General features: G+C 43.4%; 1 protein-coding gene across 1 annotated transcript in view; it reads right to left on the minus strand.

Annotated features, from left to right (window-relative positions):
- Positions 1-1,712: 1,712 nt before the first annotated feature.
- The window catches only part of LOC126262863 (uncharacterized), a 523,085-nt gene continuing 496,884 nt past the window's right edge, over positions 1,713-27,913 (minus strand). Inside the window, exons 6-7 of the mRNA XM_049959729.1 lie at positions 21,379-21,573; positions 1,713-2,006 (exon numbers count right to left, since the gene is read on the minus strand). Coding sequence (XP_049815686.1) covers positions 1,876-2,006; positions 21,379-21,573 — 326 coding nt within the window. The 3' untranslated portion in view covers positions 1,713-1,875. The remainder of the gene's footprint in view (positions 2,007-21,378; positions 21,574-27,913) is intronic.

A 27,913-nucleotide genomic window follows, 5' to 3' on the forward strand; every position in this document is an offset into this window, starting at 1 on the left:
CGCAACTATCGCGGTTCACGGCGTTGGCTCGCAGGGCGCATTCTTCGCTGCCTCAGCCGCGCGATGTATTTGGTTTTGGGGGCCTCTGGTGAGGTGCGTCGGCATCTCAATCAGCTGCGCCTCTGTCGTCGCCCGGGTTCTGCCGCTCCCCGTCTGCTTTCAGCGACGGTGCCGTCCGGTCAGCGCCCTGGGGACCCATCTACTGGCTCGCCTCATCCCCAGGTGTTACCGACGCTGCCTTCCCTATTGCCTCATGGCGACATGCCGCCACCGCCGCCGCCTGTTCTCCCGCCGGCGCCGCCCGCAGTGGACGCTTCGCTGCAGCCGCCCAGCGCCTCCCTGGGTCACGCGCCGCCGATCGCTTCCCGTGACCAGCTGTCCTCCGCCATGGAACTCTTGCCCGCTCCGGCCCAGATGTCGTCATCGCGCGTCGGATCCCCCAACGCAATGGAGGTCGACCCTTCGGCCCCTCCTGTCTCATTACTGGCGCCTACACCGCATGTTGACGTGCACCCTGGACTAGGTTTTCAGGCGTTTCCTAGCTCCCCTCGGACCGAATGGTAGGGTGCGGGTGGCACGGCCTCACCTGTTGTTAGGCTCCCCACCCCATCGCATACGTCAACATGGGGTCCTCCCCACGGCGGGCGGAAGCCTTATCACACGACCGTTCGCCGATTTGCGGGGGAGGAATGTGGTGTCACCACCAGACACCACACTTGCTAGGTGGTACCTTAAATCGGCCGCGGTCCATTAGTACATGTCGGACCCGCGTGTCGCCACTGTCAGGATCGCAGACCGAGCGCCACCACAAGGCAGGTCTCGAGAGACGTACTAGCACTCGCCCCAGTTGTACGACGACTTTGCTAGCGACTACACTGACGAAGCCTTTCTCTCATTTGCCGAGAGACAGAATAGCCTTCAGCTAAGAATGGCTACGACCTAGCAAGGCGCCATTTGTACCATTGCATGTATCTCAAGATAGTCTCACTTGTATAATCAAGAATGCTGTATACCAAAGGACGATATAAAAGTTAAGTGTTCTAGTAGCTACGTTCTTTTCTTTATCACATTCATTACGAATCCTGTTTCAGACCTCACTCCATCCTTCGTGAGTTAGCGCGTGCATCTTGGGCCGACTCTTTCAATTAGTGTACGTAGTGTTGGCAAGTCTGCCGACACTACAACAGAATGGTTCCCATCTACAGGGAATGAATTAAGTGACTGGAGTTATAACTTCAAATATATTACAAGTTTAACTTGTTTGATTGAAAGAGATTATTTGAAATCTCCAGATTGACGAGAAGCCTTTTTTATCACGTCTCTGCCACATATTTTGCCATGAGGCCAAGAATGTGACATTTTCAAGATGACAAATGCTGTGAAAAATGAGCCCTAATAACATATTACCAAAAATAATTATCTACATTGAATTATGTAGCTGATTTGTAACGCTTGAAATCACTTGTATCGTGGAGAGATTTGGTTGGCATGCCGTGATTGGACACTGCATTCTATTAGTACATTTGGCATGTAGGAATAAACCTGCCAGTGAGCTACAAAATGACTTTTGTTATTAACTGATCGTGAGTTAATTACAAAAAAAGAGATGCGGTGATGGCTCTAGATTATTCAAATGTTAGCTTTGTAAGCTTGAAGAAAGACACAACAGAAATGATTTATATGATAAACAGGTTAATTTATTTGCCGACACAATTATTCAAAATGTTTATTAGAGCAATTGCGTACACATATTTTCAAATGAATTTGTGTGGTTACAAAATTTGTCGTTGTGCGTGTTGCTACTTTTATAGTAATTCTGTAGTACAAAAATAATGTCTGAGTGTTTGCGAAGTGACGTGAGGCAGAATCGGGTGGCTAGCGCCGAGCGCGCTCCACGTCGTGGTTCTGACGAGCGGCAGCCGCCGCCGCAGCAGCGGCAGCTGGCGCCACGTTCGCTGCTCCTTGCTCCTCCTGCACCGCCTGAGCCTCTAACCGCCGGTTCTTCCCTGCAACACACACAGCGATTGATCAGATTCGTACAGGTTAACGAGTAAGCATTAAACATACGTCTTCCAGCAAAACCTTTAACCATACACGTATAGACTAACGATCGCCCGGGAATTTGTGTTTTGTAGGTGCTATGTTATTCCAGAAAGAGAAAGTCGTAAATACGAGGAGCGGTCGAAGAGAGCCCGAGATATTTTCCGTAACGTTCGCACAAACACCACCACCTACTTTTATGAACACCTTGAGTGGGCATGCAAGTCAAATTTCGCGTCTCCAGCTTGTTAGTTTTATCGCTAGGATGCGTTGTACACCGCAGTGTAAACAAAATGGCGAATATCGGGAGACACAAGAACCGTGCTGTGATTGAATATCTTCATTTGAAGGGAATGACGCCCAAGGAAATTGCGGAGGACATGCGGAATACACTTAAGGACAGTGCTCCGTCGTATGCAGCCGAGGAAAACTGGGTGTCCAACTTCAAACGTGGAAGACTGCGTGTGGAAGATGCGCCAAGGAGCAGAAGGCCTGTCACCGTAGTCACAGATGAAAGAGTGACTGCAATTCACGATACGATTTTGCAGGATCATCGAACAACGTTGTAGCACATTGAAACCACGTTTGGAATATCCCATGGGCGTCCTCTTGGCATTGTTGTGGATATTTTTGGAATGCAGAAAGTTTCATCTCAGTGGGTCCCGAAAGACTTGAACGCAGATAGGAGACGAGAGTGTGCGCAGTGTTGTGAAGAAATCATCCACCAATTTGAAGCGATGAAGACGATTTTCTTGCAAGGTATATGACAATAGACGAAACGTGGGTTCACAACATTGATTCTGAGACAAAGCAACAGTCATAACAATGGAAACAGCTTTCACCCCGTACCTCAAAAATTCCTGGTGCAAAAATCAGCCGGTAAGGTGATGACATCGTTCTTTTGGGATGCAGAAGGGGTAATTATGGTGGATTACTTGCAAAAAGGTGTAACTATCAACGCATCTTATTATTGCATCCTTCTGCGCCATTTGATAGAAGAGATAATGAAAAAAAAGCATGGGAAATTGGCGCGTGCGTTCTTTTCCATCAGGACAACGCACTGGCGCACAAAGCCCTCGCAACACTGGGAACTGCATGACTGCGGATTCGAATCAGTACGTCATCCACCATATTCTCTAGATTTGTCTCCAACAGACTTTTCTTTTTTCCCAAACTAAGAAAAGACCTCAAAGAACGGCGATTTGACAATGACGATGCAGTGATTGATGCTGTGAACGCTTGGTTGGAATCGAAATTGAAGACCTTTTATTTGATTGGTTTGCAAAAGTTATCTGAGCGTGCCCACAAGTGCATTAGTGTACACAGGTAATATTTTGAAAAATAAATTGGTATTATGAAATTTCTGTCATTCTTTATTTGTTAGGCTAGAAACATTTCGCCCCCCCCCCCCCCCCCCTGTATGGGAAGTAATTTTATAGGTATAGGTCCTGCTTCTCGGAAACAAATTCGTTCTACTTCATTCGGCGACAATTTGTGAATAGACTGCTATATCAATCGGCCATAGTTAAACCACTTATTTTTATGATGATACTATTTTACAAACCCTTTGGGTCGTATCTTAATAAAAATATTATTTGAAAAAGAAAAATGTGTGGATGTAGATTCAAGAGAAGCGGAAATGAAAGTAAACTTCATGAAACTGAACATACGAGGTGGTACCCAAAAAACAGGAATTATTTTTTTAAAAGCTATATATTTTCAAATTGTTTACAAAAGAACCCTATTCTTTTCAAAATACTCACTATTACAACTAATAAAGTTGTCCCACCGGTTCTTCCACTGTTCGAAACATTTTTTTTAGTCACTTTTAGAAATGGCTGACAGCTCCTCCCTCGTTTTTTTTCACTTGACTACTCCAATATTGTCAAATCGGTGTCCTGTCATGTCTCTTTTCATGTGTGGAAATTAGAAAATGTCCTGTGGAGCCAGATAAGGCGAGTAAGGTGCATGGGGCAGTGGAACCATGCCATATTTAGCCAAAAACTAACAAAGATGGCTGTGTGTACAGATGCGTTGTCGTGGTGGAAGAACTAGTCTACTGTCTGCCACAAATCTAGTGTTTTTTTGACGAACACCGAGCTCCAAGATAACCCAATAATCTCTGACGTTTGATCGACGGTCTGCGAGCACAAGCCATCGAATTTTTTTCAATATTTTCGTCGATTCGGACGGTTGATAGACGTCCAGAAACGAGGTTTGTCATCAATCGACGTTTTGAAATCGAGCGACCACTCGTACACTCGAGTTTTTCCCATAGCGTCATCTTGGTAAGCCGTTATCAACTTTAAAACAGTTTCAGCCACATTTTTACCGAGTAGCAAACAAAATTTCACAGCTGCTCGCTGTTCACTTAAACTTGCCATCATAAAAAACGAAACAAGAACAAAACAATGCTATCAAAAACTATCACTGCAGACAGACAGATAGAACAAGCCATGTCGACAACACAGGCGGCACTGAACTGACTTTATACGCGCTTGGCGGCAGAAATATACAAGCTCCGCCCACGGCAACATTATTTCGGCTTTTTTCGGGTACCCCCTTGTAACAATGCCCTGTGCTCAAAAGAGTACTGATAAAATTTCAGCTAAAAAAATCAGGTGTGTGGTACAAAACTTGTTTTGAGCGGTATTTTAATACGCAGGTCAGGTGGTTAATTGTTAACAATGTAATACCAATTTGTTGAAAGTTTCAGGCACTCATTCCCCACAGTTTGTCGCACTAGGAGACTGTTATACAGTACGCCTATTTAATACTGGCTGATAGTAACTTCAAGGAGGCGGTTTGATGCAGTCTCAAGCAAAAATTGCTGTCAACCAAAATACTAATTTTATATTGCCAGTATATCATATATATGTCTAAGTATTTTTTTTTTTTTTTTTTTTTTTTTTGCGGGGGGGGGGGGGGGGGGGAGCATAAACTATATCTCACCATCAAAGATTTTGAACAGTGACTGGGAGAGTGCCCCCCTCCCCCGCTCCACCCACTTAAACTGTAACACTTTTGAGATTTTATTTATTATTGTATATTGAACGGTAAATTATTATTTAAACGATGTCATCTTGAACTCATTGAAGTAACAGGGGGGTCTATCATACTCCGTGCGCCGTTCGCAGAGGGACACCAAATGGTCTCCAAGGCAAACAAAACTCCCGGAAAATATATTTTTATTAGAGTAAAAATTCTATACATTAAATTACTGTGTGTGTTTCTGCAAGGAGGGAGGGGGCGCTAATAAAGTGTAGTGTCGTATCCTGGATGCCGGGGAGAGGTCGAGGGCGGGTACGGGGTGCGCCAATTAAGTGTTGTACCTCGGGCACCAGTAATGCTCGCTATTATGTTCGCTACGCAGCAGCTTCAGCGACAGGATGTTTTTCGTGGTATCTGATTCAAAGAACGGAAATTTGATGAAAGTAAACACACTAAACACAATTTTCTAAACGTTTGGAAGTGGTACAAATTGATGCATACATTGTACCACCCTTACAGTTAATGTTCCTGAGCTGAAAGATATCTCTTAGACTACATTTAAGGAAATGTTCCACATTTTAGTTCTTACATCAATATTTACAGGCATTGCAATACAACTTTTTCCCTCCTTTCCCCACCCCTGCACACCTCGCGCGAATCCATATTTTATATTTCATGCAGTGACCATTTCTTCCATTCATTCTTCTTCGCACAATTTGCTATTCCAATTCTCTAGTTTACTGATGAATAATTGTGGTGGCCTCTGCGCAGTCTCTCCAAAACCCTTCCTTTTGACTGGTGGAGCTATAATCCTATATTTATTTTTCCTTTGTTTCCGTTAGTTTTTCTTGGATGGACACTTTCAGCCCACTTTGTTGCTCGCCATGCAGACCTGAATACAGATTCGTGATTGTCTCAAAGCTAAGGTTATTTCATGTTTGGTCATCCACAAATAAAACACTATGTTGGCAGTTACCTTATAACAGTAATTCTCTTCGCCATGTACCCAAAAAGTTAGATAACAAAATAGCAAAAGCAACATTGTCGTTAGACGTTCTGTTCCTCAACACACAGAACTTATAGCTGACAGTATGGCTCCAAGAAGCATATGTAGTTCATGCTGATCTCTCTAAAAGTCGTATTGTACAAGAGGTATATATTTTACAGTACTGGTACGAATTTGGAGCCGATACAATATAGCCATCTCTTCCATATTAACGAGAAACTATTGTTTATAATAATAATAATAATAATAATAATAATAATAATAATAATAATTATTATTATTATTATTATGTAGCGGCGGTTATAGTTAAAGGAAATGATTCCTGTTTCACAAATTAGTATTCCAGAGTATACATCATTTGACAATTTCATATGGTGATAAAATGTAACGCAAGATTAAGGGCATAATATATTGCAGTTAGTCGCTATACTGAAGCTCTTACGGAAAAGATATATGCTGCTGGAATCGTTGACTTGAGCTAGTATGTTGTTTATGTGTATCGAGGCAAAACAAGAGCTATAGATGGTGCTTTATCAGCGAAAGTTACAATCTTCAGCTTTCCAACTTTGAAGCAGGGTGAATGTTGTATAAAATGGCAACATTTTGGTAATTTCCATAGGTGTCTTTTTTCAGTTGTGCCGAGCAGAGACTCGGAATGTTTTTTTTTTTGTGGATGCCAAGAAAGCTTGATGGACAGACAGCAATCGAGATCTGCGCTCAAAACAGCTATTGAAATTGTCGAAATTTTGTGCAAAATTACTAACGAACAAGGCTGCAAGCTGAGAAATCTGAGATCACGTTGTACTGTGTTTTCCACCTAGCCCACGTGAGCCATCTCATAGATCGAGAATTGTATTTTATACACTAAAAGCTGATTGGGTCCAAAATGTGGAAGAACGCATTCGAATAACGAAGAATTGCTCGACGAAAGTGGTGAATTAAACTAATACATTGAAACTTACAAGCAAGTGTAATCAGTGTGCCAGACCAGACTCGAACCTAGGATCTGCGCGTTTCATGGACAAGTGCTCTACTAACTGAGCTATCCAAGCACGCCTCACAACCAATTAAATTTCAGTTCCGCCATTGCCTCATCTCCTGCATTCCAAACTTCACAGAAGTTCTTCTGCATTCCTTATGGGTCTAGCACTCCCGGAAGAAAGGCAAAAGTCCCAAGTTCGAGTCCCGGTCCGGCACAAAGTTTTAAATCGCCAGTACGTTTAGAACAGTGGCACACCCTGCTGCTGGGTGAAGCTGATGTATTATTCATTTATGGAGTCAGGGGAGGGAAGCAAAGGAATCCTGCAAAATGAGTGTGTAGGGTGCCTTCTCGCAAAAATAGTTGGGGCGTTCTGTAACATCAGCGAGGTTAAATATATGGGGCATTTAACTACAGTGTTACCTTCTCTTTCCTATTCACAGAAAGAATTCTGGAACAGATAAGGAAATGTCTCTCTATACTGTATGTCTGTGGGAGACCTCTGCGGGCTGACAAAAGGCAACGATCAAAACCTTAGAATGTGATATTATTTATATGGCCACAACAGCTAGAAAATAAATTTCTGTGTAATGACTCACCCGTCGGCTGTTATGAGAGAGCATGGCGAAGTCAGTTGAGCCTACAAAAGAGGAAACGCCCTGTCTTCAGGGTAGTGTTGCGCGGTTTTGCCTAGCGCTTTTCTACAAACTATTCTTAGTCTATGATACTCATTTTTAACTTTTTGAATTTTTTCGCCTCCTCCTTCGCATTCTCCTCTTTGCAGACACTACCTTTTCCCACGGTGCCCATGCGCTGGAACAATCTGGGCCCGCGACACTCCCTAGCTCTTGGGGAAAGGAATATACTAAAAAAATCTGTTTTGGACACATTAATAGTGAAAATACAGAAAGCAGTTTGTCGTGCGGGATTGGGGAGCGGGGATGACTCGTCAAAGGAATTCACGCTCATTCGCGTTGTACACCGCGCCTTGAAGCCGCTTGAACTCACATAAAAAAGATGTACAATAGTATATAGTATGTATACAAACGCTATATAAATAAAATTTTAGTGTTGAAATACTTCTACGTAAGGCCGGCTTTTAAATCATTTTCTTGAAAGAAACCTTCATGAATACACGACATTATATATATATATATATATATATATATATATATATATATATATATATATATATATATATATATATAGGTGGTACCGAGGAAATGAAATACTCGGGGCGGACCAAAACTACTAGTAGCGTCTGTTCCCACAGTGGGCGGCTACAAAAGGCGTCTGCTCCACATGTCAGTGGCGGCCTCAACCAACCTCCTGATCTGGAAAGTCAGGTTGTAGTCGGCAGCATGCCATACATCCAACTACTAAGCATCATGATGGTACAACGAGAAAAATCTCATTACCCCGGGCCCCAGTCAATAGACTGGGATCGGATTCCGGGGGCTCACGGACATCATGAGAAGAATCGGAGCTTCTCAAACTCCCTAAAGACCAAACGCAAACACTACATCGGCACACTCAACGTGAACACACTGATGAAGGCAGGAAAGATGAAACAACTGACAGACACACTCGAAAAATTTCAAATCAAAATATGTGCACTGCAAGAAACACGATTCACAGACGAAGACCATTTCAACACGGAGAATTTCAGAATATACAAAGGAAAACCATCGAGACAACTAAAAAACCTAAGGCTTTTTGGCACAGGATTTGCAGTACACAGGTCCATCACGGACAACATAATCGACTTTTCGTCACCAAACGAAAGAATCAGCACCATCACAGTGAAATCAGCCAATAAATCCTACACAATAATCAACGCACATGCACCGACTAATGACTACAACAGGAAAAACCCGGACGAAATTGATGACTTCTGGACGACAATGGAAGAAACTATCAGAAAAATTCCTGCACATAGAGTCAAAATAATACTGGGAGACTTCAACGCTAAACTCGGAAAAGATATACAGACATATCACAGGAAAACATACTCCACACAAGGGCACCAACAAAAACGGAAAACATCTGATAGACTTTTGCAAAAGCCACGACCTCGTCATTATGTCAACAAAATTCAAGAAACCAACACGAAAACTTACCACATGGAAATTCCCCAGCGGAAATTAAGAACTGCAAATCGACCACGTAATAGTCCAGAAAGACTCACAAAAAGAAATTTTGAACATAGACACCCGTAAAGGCTACTTCAACTCAGACTACCACCTACTACAGATCAGGATTCGTCTTTTGCCCAAGAAAAAGCTCCAGAGGAACAAAATTGTTAGACCAGATCCAGAATACGTTACTTTAAACCAGACACAAATATTACACAAAATTAAAATGGAGAAAACGACAGACTGGACACAACTTTCACGAAGAATCCGAGAGGCCATGAAACTAGCACAAGCACCACGCACACGGAAACACCGTTGGTGGAACCACACATGGGACCAAGCTATTGACCAACGAATCAGTGCATGGAAAAAAATTAGTAGCCATAAATCCCAAGAGAATTGGATGAACTTCTTGAAAACACAGAAGCAATCAAGCAAAATCATTCGCAGTGAAAAACGACAGTATGACAAACGGCGACTGACAGAGATCGAATCGGACTTCATGAAGAACAATACAAGAAACTTCTACAGAACGTTCAGAGAAAATATGACTTGATATCAACCACCCAACTTGTGCTTCAGAAGACCGAATGGAACCCTAGAAACCAATACCAAAAACAATTGTGACATTCTGGCAAAGTACTTTGAAAAACTACTCAACACGGACCCCCCTATGGAAGAAATGATGACAGAAACGAGCACATACAATCCAGATAGTGAACCTCCAACTCTAGAAGAAGTTAAAGAAATAATCAAGTCACTCAAGAATCGTAGAGCACCAGGAGAAGACTGCATCATCGCGGAAATCTGGAAGTTACAAGACCCAGAACTCACCAAAGACATCCACAGGATCTTGGAAGACATCTGGAGGGCCATGAAAATTCCTGACGACTGGAAAACTGCCCTGATACACCCACTACACAAAAAAGGTGACAAGACCGACCCGAACAACTACAGAGGAATATCCCTACTACCGGTCACATACAAGATCCTCTCTAAAGCTTTACTGAACAGACTAGAATGCCAGACCGACCACTTGATTGGGGAATACCAAGCAGGCTTCCGTAAAGGGCGGTCTTGTGCGGAACAAATTTGGAACCTGAAAATGATTTTACAACACAAACAGAACCTGATCATTACCTTTGTTGACTTCAAAAAGGCGTACGACTCTATCGACCGGAAAACTCTCTTCAAAATTCTAGCAGAATACAAAGTAGACAACAAAACACGGGCTATCATAGAGCAAACCTTAACCAACACGACCTCCAAAGTAAAGTTCTGTGTGGAACTATCAGAGCCCTTTGAAATTCGCACAGGCGTCCGACAAGGCGATTGCCTCTCACCTCTCCTTTTCAATCTGGTGTTAGATAAGGTCATAAAAGAATGGGAAACATCACAACAGGGGATAACCTTAGGAAACCTACAGATTAAATGCCTGGCTTTTGCAGACGATTTGGCGATTGTCACGAAAGGTATAAAGGAAACAAAAGACGCTATTGAAAAACTGCACGAAATCGCTTCCAAAACTGGACTACAGATCTCTTACGAAAAGACACAGTTTATGAGCACAAAGAAACTCTCATCTCTGAACACAAAGTATGGCACGATTTACAAAACGGCAAACTTCAAATACCTCGGTGGAACACTACAAATGAGTGGACATAACAGAGACTCAAACGAAGAAAGAAAGACTAAACTGGACAAGGCATACAAAGTAGTGTGGAATCATTACAACAAGAAGTCTATCTCACAAAAAGCCAGATTACGCCATTACGCCATTACGACACGGTGGTGCTCCCCGAGGCACTATATGCAGCAGAGACCACACTAATCCTAGGGCATACACGTATAAGATAATTAGAAAAAGTAGAACGGAAAATACTTAGGAAAATATTTGGCGCAACTAACAACAATGGAATATGGATCAAGAAACCTACAGAGGAACTGTACAAACATACGGAGACAATCACAGAAAAGATTAGAAAACGCAGACTACAATTCTATGGACACCTATACAGAATGCCATCACACAGGCTGACCAAACAGATCTTTGACTGGGTAACCACTAGAAACAACAAATGGGTGGCAGAGGTAGAAAACGACCTGAACCAACTCAACATAACAGCAGACACAATAAACGACAGAATAAAATTCAGAAACATCATTAAGAAAAGTAAACTACATGAGATACAATGTGACAAACGAACAGGCATAAAATGGACCGAAGAACGCAAGCAAGATCACAGCCAGAAGACGAAAGAAATATGGGCAACCAAAAAGGCAATCAAGATGAAGCCGAAGACACAAAGCCGACAAGAAGCATGGACAGAGGACCAGAAACAGAAACACAGCGAGCGAATGAGGGAAGTTTGGGCAGCAAGGAAGGCAGCAAAAGGAACTGGCCATGTAGTTTAGTCCAAATGCGCTCTTTAAGGGCAAAACACCAATAATAATAATAATAATAATAATAATTATATATATGAGCGCGCAAGCGTGAATTCCTTTGACGAGCCATCCCCGCTCCCCAATCCCGCACCACAAACTGCTTTCTGTATTTTCACTATTAAGGTGTCCAAAATAGATTTTTTAGCATAGGTCTATTGTTTCCTTCGTCCGGTGTGGACTTAGTTTAATGCATTCAGTTAGTGTAAATAACTTTTTAAAGAGCGTAAATATGGAAAACATAATTGTCAATTGTTCCTCAGTTTTCCTCTTGCGACGCATAGGCTCAGAATATTTACGGTTTTTCAGGTGAACATAAATACGAGGTCTATCCAGAAGGTAACAGACGTCTCGGTCTGTTGCGGGGGTGGGTGGGACTACATTCGCCATTTTGGTGCCATAACGTCCCTACACTCACAAGGGAACCTCCCCATCGCACCCCCCTCAGATTTAGTTATAAGTTGGCACAGTGGATAGACCTTGAAAAACTGAAAACAGATCAACTGAGAAAACAGGAAGAAGTTGTGTGAACTGTGAAAAAATAAGCAAAATATACAAACTGAGTAGTTCATGGGAAGATATGCAATGTCAAGGACACTGAGAATGCAGGAGCGCCGTGGTCTCGTGGTAACGTGAGCAGCTGCGGAACGAAATGTCCTAGGTTCAAGTCTACCGTCGGTAAAAATTTTAATTTTTTATTTTCAGTTTATGTGACAAACTCTTATGTTTCATCACTGTTTTGGGAGTGATTATCGCATCCACAAGAAAACCTAAATCGGGCAAGGTAGAAGAATCTTTTTACCCCTTCGCCAAGTGTACAAGTTAGGTGGGTCGACAACATATTCCTGTCATGTGACGCACATGCCGTCACCAGTGTCGTATAGAATATATCAGATGTGTTTTCCTGTGGAGGAATCGGTTGACGTATGACCTTGCGATCAAATGTTTTCGGTTCCCATTGGAGAGGCACGTCCTTTCGTCTACTAATCGCACGGTTTTGCGATGCGGTCGCAAAACACAGACACTAAACTTATTACAGTGAACAAAGACGTCAATGAACGAACGGACAGATAATAACTATGCAAAAATACAGAAAATAAAATTTTCACTCGAGGGAAGACTTGAACCATGGAACTCTCGTTCAGCAGCTGCTCACGCTACCACGGGACCACGACGCTCCTGAGCTCATTTTGTCCATGATGTTGCCTATACGACCTGTGGACTACTCAGTTCGTATATTTTGCTTATTTTTTCACAGTTACACACAACTTCTTCCTGTTTTCTCAATTGATCTGTGTTCAGTTTATCAAGGCCTATCCACTGTGCCAACTTATAACTAAATCTGAGGGGGGTGCGATGGGGAGGTTCCCTTGTCAGTATGCATCCAGCGGTGGTAGCGTGTGGTCTGTCTCTCTTCTTCTTTCCTTTCTATGACGTGTCAGAATGTGCGCTTCAATAGAAAATCCCGACACTTATGATTTGCGTTCTGTGATTAGGTTTTTATTTACAAAAAACTGCATACCAACTGATTGTTATCGCGACCTTTGTCATGAGTTCGGAAAAGGAACAATGAGTGAAAGCCGAGTGAGGCAATGGTGCACTTGTTTTGCCGGCCACGGTGGCCGAGCGGTTCTAGGCGCTTCAGTCCGGAACAGCGCCACTGCTACGGTCGCAGGTTCGAATCCTGCCTCGGGCAAGGATGTGGGTGATGTCCTTAGGTTAGTTAGGTTTAAGTAGTTCTTAGTTCTAGGGGACTGATGACCTCAGATGTTAAGTCCCATAGTGCTCAGAGTCATTTGAACCATTTGCACTTGTTTTAAAAATGGCCGTACCAGTGTTTACGTTGAGGATCGCAGTGGTAGGCCTAGCCTTGTGCCTGACAAACTGGTGATGAAAATCAACGACAAAATTCGTGAAAATCTTAGTTTCGCGATTACGGAACTTTCGTAATATTTTCCCCAAATTTCATGGAGATTGGCGCATGAAATTGTGACGGAGAAGCTTGGTTATCGCAAATTTTATGCTTGGCGTGTCCCCAAAATCCTAATGGAAGACCACAAAAACAGAGACTGACTGCAGTACTCACCTTTCTAGCCCCATGATTTAATTTAAAAAAGCAAATCATTTGAAACATTGATCATTTGAAATGGAGATTGCTTGGCAGGGTATACACGAAATCTATGCCATTCATCTCTTGTAGTGGTCATCGGCGCAAACAAAATCGATATCTGCCACCGTGACAGTCACATCTTCATCATACGCTTGCAAGCGTTCTTCCAAATTGCAATTGTATCGGTTTATGGAGATATGAAATGGAATGTCTTGTAGCCTGACTCGTAGGTAAAGCAGGTGGCAAACTTCGGTTCATTGGCAGGACACTGGGAAAGTGCGGTCTGACTACAAAAGAGGTTGGGTTGTTTTTGGAGAAGGAGACCAGACAGCAAGGTCATCGCTTACTACAAAAGAGATTGGTTGTAAATTACTTGTTTGTTCCATCTTAGAATACTACTCAAGTGTGTGGGATCCATGCCGAATAAGATTAACATGGGATCACAAGACACTGCATGTGAAGAAAGAAGGACGGCACGACTCTTCACAGGTTTATTTGATCCACGAGAAAGCGTCAGAGAAATGCGAAAAACTTTAACTAGCAGAAGGCTGAAGGTAGGCGCCAACTATACCGCGAAAGCCTACTTATTACGTTTCAAGAGTCAGTATTAAGTGAGGAATCAGAGCCTTTACCTATCACTCCCGTAGTGACTGCGAAGGCAAGATTAGACTAGCTACAGCGAGTTCAGAGGCATTTAAGTCAGGCCTTTTCAGGAGGAGGCTACACAAGCCTTATCACTCATGCTCGCTCGCCGCCTGGGCAGTGAGCGCTCGCGGTGAAGTGCGGCTGTCAGACATCATGTAGCGCAGGGGATGTGGAAACTGTACACTGTCTTTAAAGGAATGGCAATATGTTGACTTCGCCGTATTTTTAAATGCAAGCGTGCAAAAATAATAGTACAATACTTCAAGTGGAGAGTAGCACTTTTAAAATCAACGGACATCAGCACTATGGCCGGGTTTATAACTTTAGTGCGACGTCAGACACACCAGTATCAATTTATAACACACCAGCAAAGGATGCCTAGCTAGTAGCTAAAACCACCATCCGAACAGGCCCGGAAGGCCCAATGGTACCGACCCACCACCGTGTTATCCTCAGCTGATAGTCGTCACTGGATAAGGGCTGAGTCCACCTCGCTTGCCAACAGCGCTCAGCAGGCTTGGACGGTCACCTATCCAAGTGTTAGCCAAGTCCGACAGTACTGAACTTCGGCGATCTGACGGAAACCGGTGTGATCACTGCGGCAACACAGTTGGTGTGTCTAGCTAAAGCTACAACTGATAGACTTGCAGTGTGACAGGCATCTGAATGATAGGTTCCATTAGAATTGTAGACTTGTATAAAAATTTCTTCAACATAAATTTCCACAACTTCATAAGTTTGCAGCTACAATCACGTCGATATTTGGACCTAAATATTCTCGCGGGCAACTTTTTTCCACAATGAAGGGAACGAAATCTACACTCCTGGAAATTGAAATAAGAACACCGTGAATTCATTGTCCCAGGAAGGGGAAACTTTATTGACACATTCCTGGGGTCAGATACATCACATGATCACACTGACAGAACCACAGGCACATAGACACAGGCAACAGAGCATGCACAATGTCGGCACTAGTACAGTGTATATCCACCTTTCGCAGCAATGCAGGCTGCTATTCTCCCATGGAGACGATCGTAGAGATGCTGGATGTAGTCCTGTGGAACGGCTTGCCATGCCATTTCCACCTGGCGCCTCAGTTGGACCAGCGTTCGCGCTGGACGTGCAGACCGCGTGAGACGACGCTTCATCCAGTCCCAAACATGCTCAATGGGGGACAGATCCAGAGATCTTGCTGGCCAGGGTAGTTGACTTACACGTTCTAGAGCACGTTGGGTGGCACGGGATACATGCGGACGTGCATTGTCCTGTTGGAACAGCAAGTTCCCTTGCCGGTCTAGGAATGGTAGAACGATGGGTTCGATGACGGTTTGGATGTACCGTGCACTATTCAGTGTCCCCTCGACGATCACCAGTGGTGTACGGCCAGTGTAGGACATCGCTCCCCACACCATGATGCCGGGTGTTGGCCCTGTGTGCCTCGGTCGTATGCAGTCCTGATTGTGGCGCTCACCTGCACGGCGCCAAACACGCATACGACCATCATTGGCACCAAGGCAGAAGCGACTCTCATCGCTGAAGACGACACGTCTCCATTCGTCCCTCCATTCACGCCTGTCGCGACACCACTGGAGGCGGGCTGCACGATGTTGGGGCGTGAGCGGAAGACGGCCTAACGGTGTGCGGGACCGTAGCCCAGCTTCATGGAGACGGTTGCGAATGGTCCTCGCCGATACCCCAGGAGCAACAATGTCCCTAATTTGCTGGGAAGTGGCGGTGCGGTCCCCTACGGCACTGCGTAGGATCCTACGGTCTTGGCGTGCATCCGTGCGTCGCTGCGGTCCGGTCCCAGGTCGACGGGCACGTGCACCTTCCGCCGACCACTGGCGACAACATCGATGTACTGTGGAGACCTCACGCCCCACGTGTTGAGCAATTCGGCGGTACGTCCACCCGGCCTCCCGCATGCCCACTATACGCCCTCGCTCAAAGTCCGTCAACTGCACATACGGTTCACGTCCACGCTGTCGCGGCATGCTACCAGTGTTAAAGACTGCGATGGAGCTCCGTATGCCACGGCAAACTGGCTGACACTGACGGCGGCGGTGCACAAATGCTGCGCAGCTAGCGCCATTCGACGGCCAACACCGCGGTTCCTGGTGTGTCCGCTGTGCCGTGCGTGTGATCATTGCTTGTACAGCCCTCTCGCAGTGTCCGGAGCAAGTATGGTGGGTCTGACACACCGGTGTCAATGTGTTCTTTTTTCCATTTCCAGGAGTGTATCTACAGAAGTTGACTGAAAGTCTTCAATTTAAACGCTTATCGTCGAATTAGCAGTGCTCAGAAAGTGACAACGACGTTGATATTTTAGTGAGAAGCAAAATAACTAGTATTCATTGACATGCAGTGTCCTGTGTGCGAATAAAATAGTCACAAAATACATATTGATATCAATTTAAGCTTCGTCCGGAAACGATATCCATCATAAGGCGACACCAATCGTAACAAATAAAATGTTTTTTACTTCACTGCACCATGTTCCTTCCTTCATTAATTAATACAATTGTAAGTTTAATTTCACTGTCATTTCTCGTCAATGGAACAGTGTAGTCTTAGAAAGGTCAGCTAATAAAATATTTGTGGACATTAATCACTGGTTCTTAGCCAATTCTTTGTTACTAAACTTCGAAAAAACACACTACATGCAGTTCAGAACTTGTAAGGGGTGTCCCACGAGTGTATGCCTAACATACGATGACAAGCAGATAGAAGAAGTGGACAGTGTTAAATTCTTGGGATTACAGCTTGGTAATAAATTCAACTGGGAGGAGCACACCACAGAACTGCTGAAGTGTCTTAACAAATCTCTATTTGCAATGCGAATTGTGTCAGACATAGGGGATATAAAAATGAAAAAGCTGGCATACTATGCTTACTTTCATTCCATAATGTCATATGTGATTATTTTCTGGGGCAATTCATCAAGCCAAGCTAAAGTTTTCTGGGCACAAAAACGTGCAGTAAGAATTATATGTGGTGTGAACTCAAGAACATCCTGCAGAAGCCTGTTTAGGGAACTAGGGATACTAACTACTGCTTCCCAATATATTTATTCCTTAATGAAATTTGTCATTAAAATATTTCAGTTTTCAGATCAACAGCTCAATTCATGGAATCAATACTAGAAATAAGAATAATCTTCACAAGGATTTAAAGTCACCTAGTCTTGTACAAAAAGGTGTGCATTATTCAGGAACACACATTTTCAATAACTTGCCAGCAGCCATAAAAAGCTTAACAACCAATGAAATTCAGTTTAAGAGAAGCCTAAAGGATTTATTAATGGACAACTCCTTCTACTCCATTGATGAATTTCTCAGTTGAACCAACTGATTTGTATATACAATATAACTTCTGCACAATTTCAGTGCAGTAATGCGTTCATTGTAAATAAGTGTGTGTGTGTGTGTGTGTAAGTACAATCTAACTTCTGCATCAGTTCAGTGCAGTAATATGTTCATTGTAAATAAGTATTTAGTAGTTGTATTACACGTTTATTACCTTATAAATAAATAAAATATTTTTTTAAATTTTAAGTTCAGTGCATTAGTATTTGTAAAATGAATCTTTCATACAGCGTTCATTAAAAAATCACGACCATGCCACTTGGGACCTGTGGAATGGTACATTAGCTTATTTGTTTGAGTTGTAAATATCTGTCATGTATTATTGTTTTTCTGACATGTTCTACATCCTGGAGGACCTCCTCACTACGGATCAATTGGAATAAAAGTAAATCTAATCTAATCTAATATTTAGGAACTTAATTTGCCACGGAAGGTATTAAATAACCACGGAGAAGCGATACGTCTCTATGGAACTTTTAGCGGCCTTAGAAGAGACTCGTTGACAACAATTCCTTTCGCCGAGCTGCACTGTTCAGGTTCATCCTCCCCAACTCTCCCCTTCCTCTTCCATTACTCGCCGTGAGCCGCTCGGTTGCTCAATGATGAGGCATCAGTGCGAGCCAGCTTGCACAAGCTGATCCCTGAACAGGTCTGATTGAAGCGATCATTCTTCCAGCACTGTACACGCGGCTGGCACGGAAAGAAATTTTAATATGTGGTACTATGGAAAGAAACCTATACTATGCACTTTGCGTTGGTTTGCAGAGTATGCATGTAGATGTAGACGTATAACCTGTTACCAGAGGTACCACGCCATTAAAAGGGTAGGCTTGTAGGACATTGAAGTGCAAAGTAGATGTGTTGCTTGATCGACCTGGAAGAGCGGTAAATTAAGTGTTATACATAGTTTATGCCCATAAGTCGTTCATTTTAGCTAGCGAAGGCATGATAGGAGGGGGCGGCTGGCACGGTGGAAAATAATGGTACAGATGATCACCCGAAAACCAAAATGGCTACAGCTCATTCAAAATCTCCAAATGTAATCCATTACTGTACTACAATCTATCGCTTGAGCCTTGTCCCGCAGTTACGCAGGGTCAGCCATCGTTAATCGGATTTGGCATGTTAATGTGTAAGGGTGGCCGGATGCCCTTCCTGACGCCACCCCGGGACGGAAATAATGTACCCCAACTGTCTGCGTCGAGTGGAATCCATGGAATAGTGTGAATGTGTTCAGATGTCTGTGAGCCGTGTAACTGAGGCGGAACATGGGGACCAGCCCGGTATTCACCTAGCGGGACGTGGAAAACCGCGTAAAACCATATCTAGGCTGGCCGGCACATCGGCCCTTGTCGTTTATCCGCCGGGCGGGTTCGATCCGGGGCCGGCGCGCCTACCCGATTCCAGGAAGCAGCGATTTAGTGCTCTCGGCTATCCTGGCGAGTCCAGTACTGTACTACAATGAGGCGCGAAAAGTCATGGGACACCTCCCAATACCGCGTCGGGCGTCCTTTTGCCCGGCTTAGCGCAGCAGCTCGACGTGGCGCGGACTCAACAAGTCTTTGGAAGTCCCCTGCAAAAATGTTGAGGCGTTCTGCCGCTATGGCGTCCAGAATTGTGAGAGTGCTGCCTTTGCAGGATTTTGTGCACGAACTGACCTCACGATTATGTCCCATAAGTGTTCGATGAAATTCATGTCAGGCGATCTGGGTGGCCAAATAATTCGCTCGAATTGTCCAGAATGTTCTTCAAATCAATCACGAGCAATTGTGGCTCGCTGACATGGTGCACTGTCATCCATAAAAATTCCGTCGTTGTTTGGGAAGATGAAGCCCATGAATGGCTGCAAATAGTCTCCAAATAATTCAATTTGACCAGAGGACCCAGTCCATATTCGATGTAAACACAGCCCACACCATTATGGAGCCACCACCAGCTTGTACAGTGCTTTGTGGGCTCTGCGCCACACTCGAAATCTACCATCAGCTCTTAGAAACTGAAATCGGGACTCATCTGACCAGGCCACGGTTTTCCAATCGTCTGAGGTCCAATCGATATGGTTACAAACCGAGGAGAGGTGCTGCACGCGATGTTGTGCTCTTAGAAAAGGCACTCACGTCGGTCGTCTGCTGCCACAGCCCGTTAACGCCGAATTCTGCCACACTGTCCTAACTACGGAAAAGCCGTTGTTAAGTGAAGGTCGTCGGCCACTCCGTTGTCCTTGGGGAGAGGTAATGCCCGAACTTTGGTATTCTCCACATCCTTGACTCTTTGGATACCGGAATATTGAATTCTCTAACGATTTCCGTAATGTCCCACGCGTCTGGTTCCAACTACCATTCCACGTTCACCCAGTGGTTAGACACTGGACTCGCATTCGGGAGGACGACGGTTCAATCCCACGTCTGGCCATCCCGATTTAGGTTTTCCGTGATTTCCCTAAATCGCTCCAGGCAAATGCCGGGATGGTTCCTTTGAAAGGCACGGCCGACTTCCTTCCCCATCCTTCCCTAATCCGATGAGATCGATGACCTCGCTGTCTGGTCTCCTTCCCCAAACAACCCAACCCATTCCATGTTCACAGTCTGCAAATTACCGTCCTGCGGCCGTAATCAGGTCGGAAAGTACCCTTCATACGAATCACCTGAGTACAAATGACATCTCCACCATTGTACCGCCCTTTTATATTACCGCCATCTGTTTGTGTACATATCGCTAGCCCATGGCTTCTGTCATCTTTGTGTACCGGGTGATAAAAAGGCAGTATAAATTTGAAAACTGAATAAATCACGGAATAATGTAGATAGAGAGGTACAAATTGACACACATGCTTGGAACGACATGCGGTTTTATTAGAACCAACAAAATACAAAAGTTCAAAAAATGTTCGACAGATGGCGCTTCATCTGATCAGAATAGCAATAAATAGTATAACAAAGTAAGACAAAGCAAAGATGATGTTCTTTACAGGAAATGCTCAATATGTCCACCATCATTCCTCAACAATAGCTGTGGTCGAGGAATAATGTTGTGAACAGCACTGTAAAGCATGTCCGGAGTTATGGAGACGCATTGGCGTCGGATGTTGTATTTCAGCATCCCTAGAGATGTCGGTCGATCACGATACACTTGCGACTTCAGGTAACCCCAAAGCCAATATTCGCACGGACTGAGGTCTGGGGACCTGGGAGGCCAACCATGACGGAAGTGGCAGCTGAGCACACGATCATCACCAAACGACGCGCGCAAGAGATCTTTCACGCGTCTAGCAACATGGGGTGGAGCGCCATCCTGCATAAACATCGTACGTTCCAGCAGGTGTTTATCAGCCAGGCTGGGGATGATGCGATTCTGTAACATATCGGCGTACCTCTCACCCGTCACGGTAGCAGTTACAAAACCAGAATCACTCATTTCCTCGAAGAAAAAAGGGCCGATAACTTTTTTTTTGTTCTAATAAAACCCCACGTCATTCCAAGCATGTGTGTCAATTTTTACCTCTCTATCCACATTATTCTGTGGTTTATTAAGTTTTCAAATTTATACTGACTTTTTGATCACCCGGTACTTAGGAATCTCTACCATCTACGTACTTCTGACTTGGAGAGGCTGTATGGCCGCGCAGTGCTACGGCGAGAAGGGAGGCAGAAGAGGTGACTCACGTGCGAGGCGCAGCATGATGAGCCCCCACCAGATGCTCCAGCCCCAGCCGACGAGGCAGAAGACGACGGTGAAGAGCTGGCCCACGGCGATCACCAGGTCCACGCAGCAGGCGCCGACGCGCGCCTGCGGGTCGTCGCGCACCGAGAAGCGCGGCTTGCCGAAGCACAGGCAGAACAGCCCGCTGCTCATCGTGCCTGCAGAACATCACCAAACACAACCACTCACTCCCGGGCCACACTTTGCAATGGCGAACGGTTTTGGAAAATAAATCCGTGTCAGCTTTTAAAGCCTGCGAAACAATAATGTGCGTAATAAATTCTCAGTGGAACATCCACAGCAGGCCGGAATAGCCGAGCGGTTCTAGGCGCTTCAGTCTGGAACCGCACGACCACTACGGTCGCAGGTTCGAATCCTGCTTCGGGCTTGGATGTGTGTGATGTCCTTAGGTTAGTTAGGTTTAAGTAGTTCTAAGTTCTAGGGGACTGATGACCTCAGAAGTTAAGTCCCATAGTGCTCAGAGCCAATTTTTTTGGAACATCTACAACGTTTATTTAGAGTAATAAAATTTGCCATCCGCAGTCGATTATATCCCTCTAGAGCAGCCTGCTCAGCCAGCCCAGCTCCTGTCACCATCATGAAGTAAAAGGTCTGAAGATGACCAAAGTGCAATAGATAGAAACCGGTCACCAGTTTAAATAAAATATCTATGCGATCAAGGCTGTTTTTAGCAAATTTTATTGATACACCTGTTACCGCTGTTTTCGTAGAACAATGTTCCAGGAAATATGTTATTTAGATTGTTCATGGCGAATAAAATCCGCTGCAATTTTAAAATTTTAACGTTCCTTTGCCTGGATAAATGTATGTACTCTACATGAGTTTCAGGACTTTAATTTCATATTCAGGTGCTGTCGTAACAATTTATGAAGAGTAAATAGGATACTAAACAAAATTAATCAATATTAAAAGGGCCGTTAAGGCTGTAAATCATCACTGATCGTGCCTTAGTTGCATACGACCAAATCGTACAGGGCAGTACAGTGAAAAGTAGCATCCCGCCTCCCCCTTGAACATGAATGCAACATTTCGACTTCTGAAGTCGAGTGAACAGCCACAACAACGGACAGTTTTATGCAGTAATCGATTGTTAGCAGCATTCTGTCAGCATTTCTGTCTATTTCGTCACTGAAGTTAGCCGTTTCTTTCTGCGGTCTGCAAAATCATTTTCTGGATAGAAGAAAGAATTGACTTTGTGGAAGCGTATGTGAAAACAGGTTCGATTAATGAAACTCGCGAAATTTTCGGGGTCAAGTATCCGGTCGGATAGAGCACTAGCAGCAATGAGAGTAATACTGAGTCTGTACAAAAAATTGGCGCACTTACGGATCTGTGCAAAATGTAAAACGGCAAAGAACTTCTACAGTTCGCACACCAGAAGTTATGGCACACGTTCGCCGGAGAATTATTCGGAGCCCAAAGAAGTCTACACGTGAATTGTCCCAGCAGTCGCATCTAAATAGGAGTTGCCGGTTGATATGGAAAAGTCTTAATTTGAAGCTATATCGTATGACGATTGCACAGCAATTACAGGAAGATGATAGTAAAAGACATGTAGAGTACTGCACGTGGCTTTTGTATAATATGAACGATGGTTTGTTAGACCCTTTCTATTACATCATCTGTGATGAAGCATGGTTTCATTTTTTTGGTCATGTGAATTCACAGAACACGAGGTACTTGGTAACGGATAACCAAAACATCGTGTTTTAGCAACCACTTCATGATGAAAAAATCGGCGTTTGGTGCGGCGTAACAGGAACGCGCATCATTGGACCGATATCTTTTGACGCTACCCTCAACACGGTTGCATATACGGACAGTTCTGATACATTTTGTGCTCAAATCACTGAATATGTCTGCTTCTTAGCAAGACGGGGCAACATGTCACATGTCTGAGGTATCCCTTGAAAAAGTCCATGATGTCTCCACTGAGCAACGAACAGTCAGCAAACATTTAAGGTCACCATGTTCGGCGGCTCTAACAACATGTAATTTTTTCCTTTGGGGACGCTTGAAGAGCAAAGTGTGAAAAAAATCCACAAAACAGCACAGGAACTGAAAGGCAATATCAGCCACGAAGTTGCCGCCATCGATATCCGAACTTTAGATCGGGCGTATCTGAATTTGCTTAGACTGCTTAGACGTGTACAGCGGAGTGTTGATGTTGCAGGGCGTCAGTTTCAGCATATTCTATAAATGTATTTTTCATTTGTATTTCTTATTGTAAATAAACGGTAAATGAATTTCAGCTCTCCGTTTCTGTAATTTCATTCCATTTCCTTTATACTTTCACGAGTACTTTTATCTGCGCCACCCTTTACAAGACCTGTAGAAAAATTAACAAATTTATCCAGTATGATGAGAGAGCCTGTGCGATCAGGCATGAAAACTGCGGGGTCGACCGGTAAGAATCGAGGTAAACGGTACTAAATCGCCGGCCGAAGTGGCCGTGCGGTTAAAGGCGCTGCAGTCTGGAACCGCAAGACCGCTACGGTCGCAGGTTCGAATCCTGCCTCGGGCATGGATGTTTGTGATGTCCTTCGGTTAGTTAGGTTTAACTAGTTCTAAGTTCTAGGGGACTAATGACCTCAGCAGTTGAGTCTCATAGTGCTCAGAGCCATTTGAACCATTTGGTACTAAATCCATAAACATCCACTCATAGACGGCCTCTTAATGGCGTGTGTGTACTGGAGCGCGCGCTTGCGCTCCGCGCGGCGGTCAGTTATACAGGTCATGCTGGGAGTACTCGACATGCGATTGACAGAGCACTTACATGGTAAGTAATTTTTTGTAATTCAGCAACTGGTATTTTAATTGTTTGTAACGGCATTTATGCCCGATGTTGGTTTCTCAAGTCCATGCCTCGTCTTTGGCGGTTCGTAGTAAATCAGTCTATGAGTGCATGTATATGGTTTTTGTCTTGCTTTTTAGGTCGAACCCTGTTTACCTCGAGTCTTACCGGTCGACCCGCAACAGGCTCTCTTATATTACTGGAAGAATTTGGTAATTTTTCTGTGTAACTTGTACAATACGGTCGTACGTAATTGAGGTAGGTTCTACTGGCGTTTTACAGCCTTAAAAGCCCTTTTAATGTTGGTAATTGTCGTTTTGTGTCCTATTAAGTCGTCATTAATTGTTGCAGTAGCACCTGAAGATGGGATTAGAGTCCTGAATCCCGGGTAGTGCTCATGTCTTTATCCAAATAATAAAAATCTGAAATTAAAGCGTGCAGCAGTTTTTATTCACCATGTATAACAAAGTACATGTTTAAGAGCAATAACACGTCCAATATCTGTACCCTCTAACAAATGCTAGGTATCGACTCTCTTATCAAAAGACTCCAGTCTATTATTCCGTGGTCGACTGAATTTTTGGAGATACCCAGCGTTTCCTTCCAATCTGCTTAGGACATGTATGAGAGCCACATGATCTACACAACGAATGCTTCGGGCAGATCACAAAAAATAGATTACTTCATAACAAAAATAACTCCTGTTTTTTTAATTAATTTTCAAGGTTTTTAACGCAGTCTGGTAGCTATGCCTGATTTAATCAAATTTCGCAGAAACAGACCCCTTTTGCAGCTCGCAGAAGAGTTGTCAAAAACGTTTCCGGCAAATCGACCTTTGTCAACTGATATCGGTTATTTTTTGTGGAAGTTGTCAATATGAGACTACTGTTGAGTACGTTACTTTTTCGAATATTATGGATAAAAGCTTCTGTAAGGAAAGTGGATGATATTTATTTAACTTTTTCTTATCACCTGTCTTATGAAGAGGTTTTACTATGAAGTATTGCAATCAGCCTGGAAAAATTATTTGTGCATAAATAGCTAAGGACGTTGGCTATTAAGTCGAAACAGCTCTTCAGAATTCTATTTGAAATTCCATCAACAGCTCATAAACTTTTATTTTAGAGAACAATTATAGTTCTCTTAATTTCAGCGAAGAGTGTCGGTCTACTTACAGCTCCTTAAAATTTTCTGTAATGACATTTTTAATGTATTCTGTTGCTTCTTCAAATTAACCATTTAATCCCATTTGTGTTACATTTAGACAGTGGTTCTTAAAAATAATCGCAACTTATGAATTATCACCCACAACATTGTCATTCGTTTAACTGTGATAATATCTTGTGTCCTGATTGGTCCTCCTGTGTCTCATTTCACAATATCCCACACAGTTCTAATCTGACTAGTATGGCCTGTGGTCGGAATTCGATCAATTGTGTTTATAAAGTAACGAAAGTGAGGTTTAAAGTAATCTGACATTTTTTCTTATCCAGATTCTTAGTTCTTCACTATGAAGATTTTAAGCTTTTATCTGAACGCTTTGAGGAAAAGAGCACGAAAAACTGGTTCTGAAATTTTAGCCACAGAACTGGCCATACCAAATGCTGCATTGTAGCTACGAATATTATCGAAAAAATGCTTGAGTCCTCTTTAACTGTTCGATCATTTGAAGTCCGTCCTTGAAACAGTGCGCTGAGTAATAAATTTTATGTTAACGGCGTCAACCTAACTTTTCCCTTATGACAACACAATGTGAATGCCTTTGTATCGCTTGAAGTAACCTCAGATGCAAAATGTTTGCCATTACAAAATTTGCACTATAAATTCATGAAACCGCAATTATAGCTCTCAGAATTATTTGTAATTACGTTCAGTGCTCATTTGAATGTATCTTTGAAAACAACAACAGAAGTGTCATTATCATTGTCCACGTTATTCCTGTGTCTCTAGTTCTTCGTCTTGCGTCCGACCCGTTAATGTTCTTCTTTGAGGCATGACCTAAAACAGGTACAGTTTCCTTATAATAAGGGAAGTTGCAGCTATTCAAAATGAAGAAACTGAAAATAAGGAATTTACTCCAGATTTTGTGGTAACGGCGATACATGAACAAAAAATTAGTTCCGTTTACTCTTAGACAAAAGCAAGCGAAAAAATAACGCCAGTAAATAACGTTACGTCTGTGTTGACACCGGAGGCTTCTTTACTACGATCTTTTTGTTTTCCTCTGCTGACAACGACAACGATTTAGCAGTTGTGGCACTGTAGCTACCCGGTATGTGTGTTTACTGCAAATGAACCATATGCGACTTTTAAACATCCCTAGAATGCAATTTTACGAAACGTTGTTAGTTTCGTGTGTAACTTCTACCACAGCACCTTGCTTGGTACGATGGAGTGTAGGAATGTGAAAGGATGCAGAAAAAACTTTTCTCATGTGTGTCTATTTCTTTTTGTCTCTCGTACATGATCTTTTTTGTGCACATCTATGGCAAAGTTCCTTTCGAATTATGTAAGTTTTACTCGTCTCCTTGTATAATTAATATTAAAAATCAGCACTTAAGTTTTTGACGTTCACGTATTAATATTATGATTACCTACATTATTAACTTCTTTCATGAAGTGTATATTCCTGGATATTTATAATATAAAACTCTTTTCTCCTCGTAGATGTTATATTAATCCATTTAAGTATCCATGCCTTCCTTTTTGTAAATGGAATTTTATGTATAACGATTTAGGTACAAATTTACTATTAAATATATTGAATTTCAGTAGTGGACTAGGGTATGACGTTGACAATAATAAGAACCGTAAGATATCCTTTGCCGAAGGAAACGCAACACTGGGTTTCTCTAAGAAATTCATTTGAACACGACATAACGATCCGGAATATCATAATAACTATGACATATTCAACCATGAAAGTTTACGTTTTACAATGAGATATTGACTACCACAGACATCGATCACTTCAAATACTCCACCTCATTGCAGAGCTGAAAAGAGGGGCACAAGTCTGTCACACACTATGTGATCAAAAGTATCCGGACACCCCTAAAAATATACGTTTTTCATATTAGATGCATTGTGCTGCCACCTGCTGCCCGGTACTCCATATCAGTGACCTCAGTAGTCATTAGACGTTGTGAGAAAGCAGAATGGGGTGCTCCGCGAACTCACGGACTTCGAATGTGGTCAGGTGACTGGGTATCACTTGTGTCATACCTCTGTACGCGAGATTTACACACTACTAAACATCCCTTCCGATGTGACAGTGAAGTGGAAACGTGAAGGGACAAGAACAGTACAAAAGCGTACAGGCCGACCTCGTCTGTTGATTTACAGAGACCTCCGACAGTTGAAGGCAGACATCTATACAGACCATCACACAGGAATTCCAAACTGCATCAGGATGCACTGCAAGTACTAAGACAGTTAGGCGGGAAGTGAGAAAAATTGGATTGCGTGGTCGAGCGGCTGCTCATAAGCCACAAATCACGCCGGTAAGTGCCAAACTACGCCTCGCTTGGTGTAGAGAGCGTAAACATTGGACGATTGAACAGTGGGAAAACGTTGTGTGGAGTGACGAATCACGGTACACAATGTGGCTATCCGATGGCAGGGTGTGGGTATGGCGAATGTCTGGTGAACGTCATCTGCCAGCGTGTGTAGTGCCAAGACTA

Source organism: Schistocerca nitens, chromosome 6 (genome assembly GCF_023898315.1).
Source record: "Schistocerca nitens isolate TAMUIC-IGC-003100 chromosome 6, iqSchNite1.1, whole genome shotgun sequence".
NCBI lineage: Eukaryota > Metazoa > Arthropoda > Insecta > Orthoptera > Acrididae > Schistocerca > Schistocerca nitens.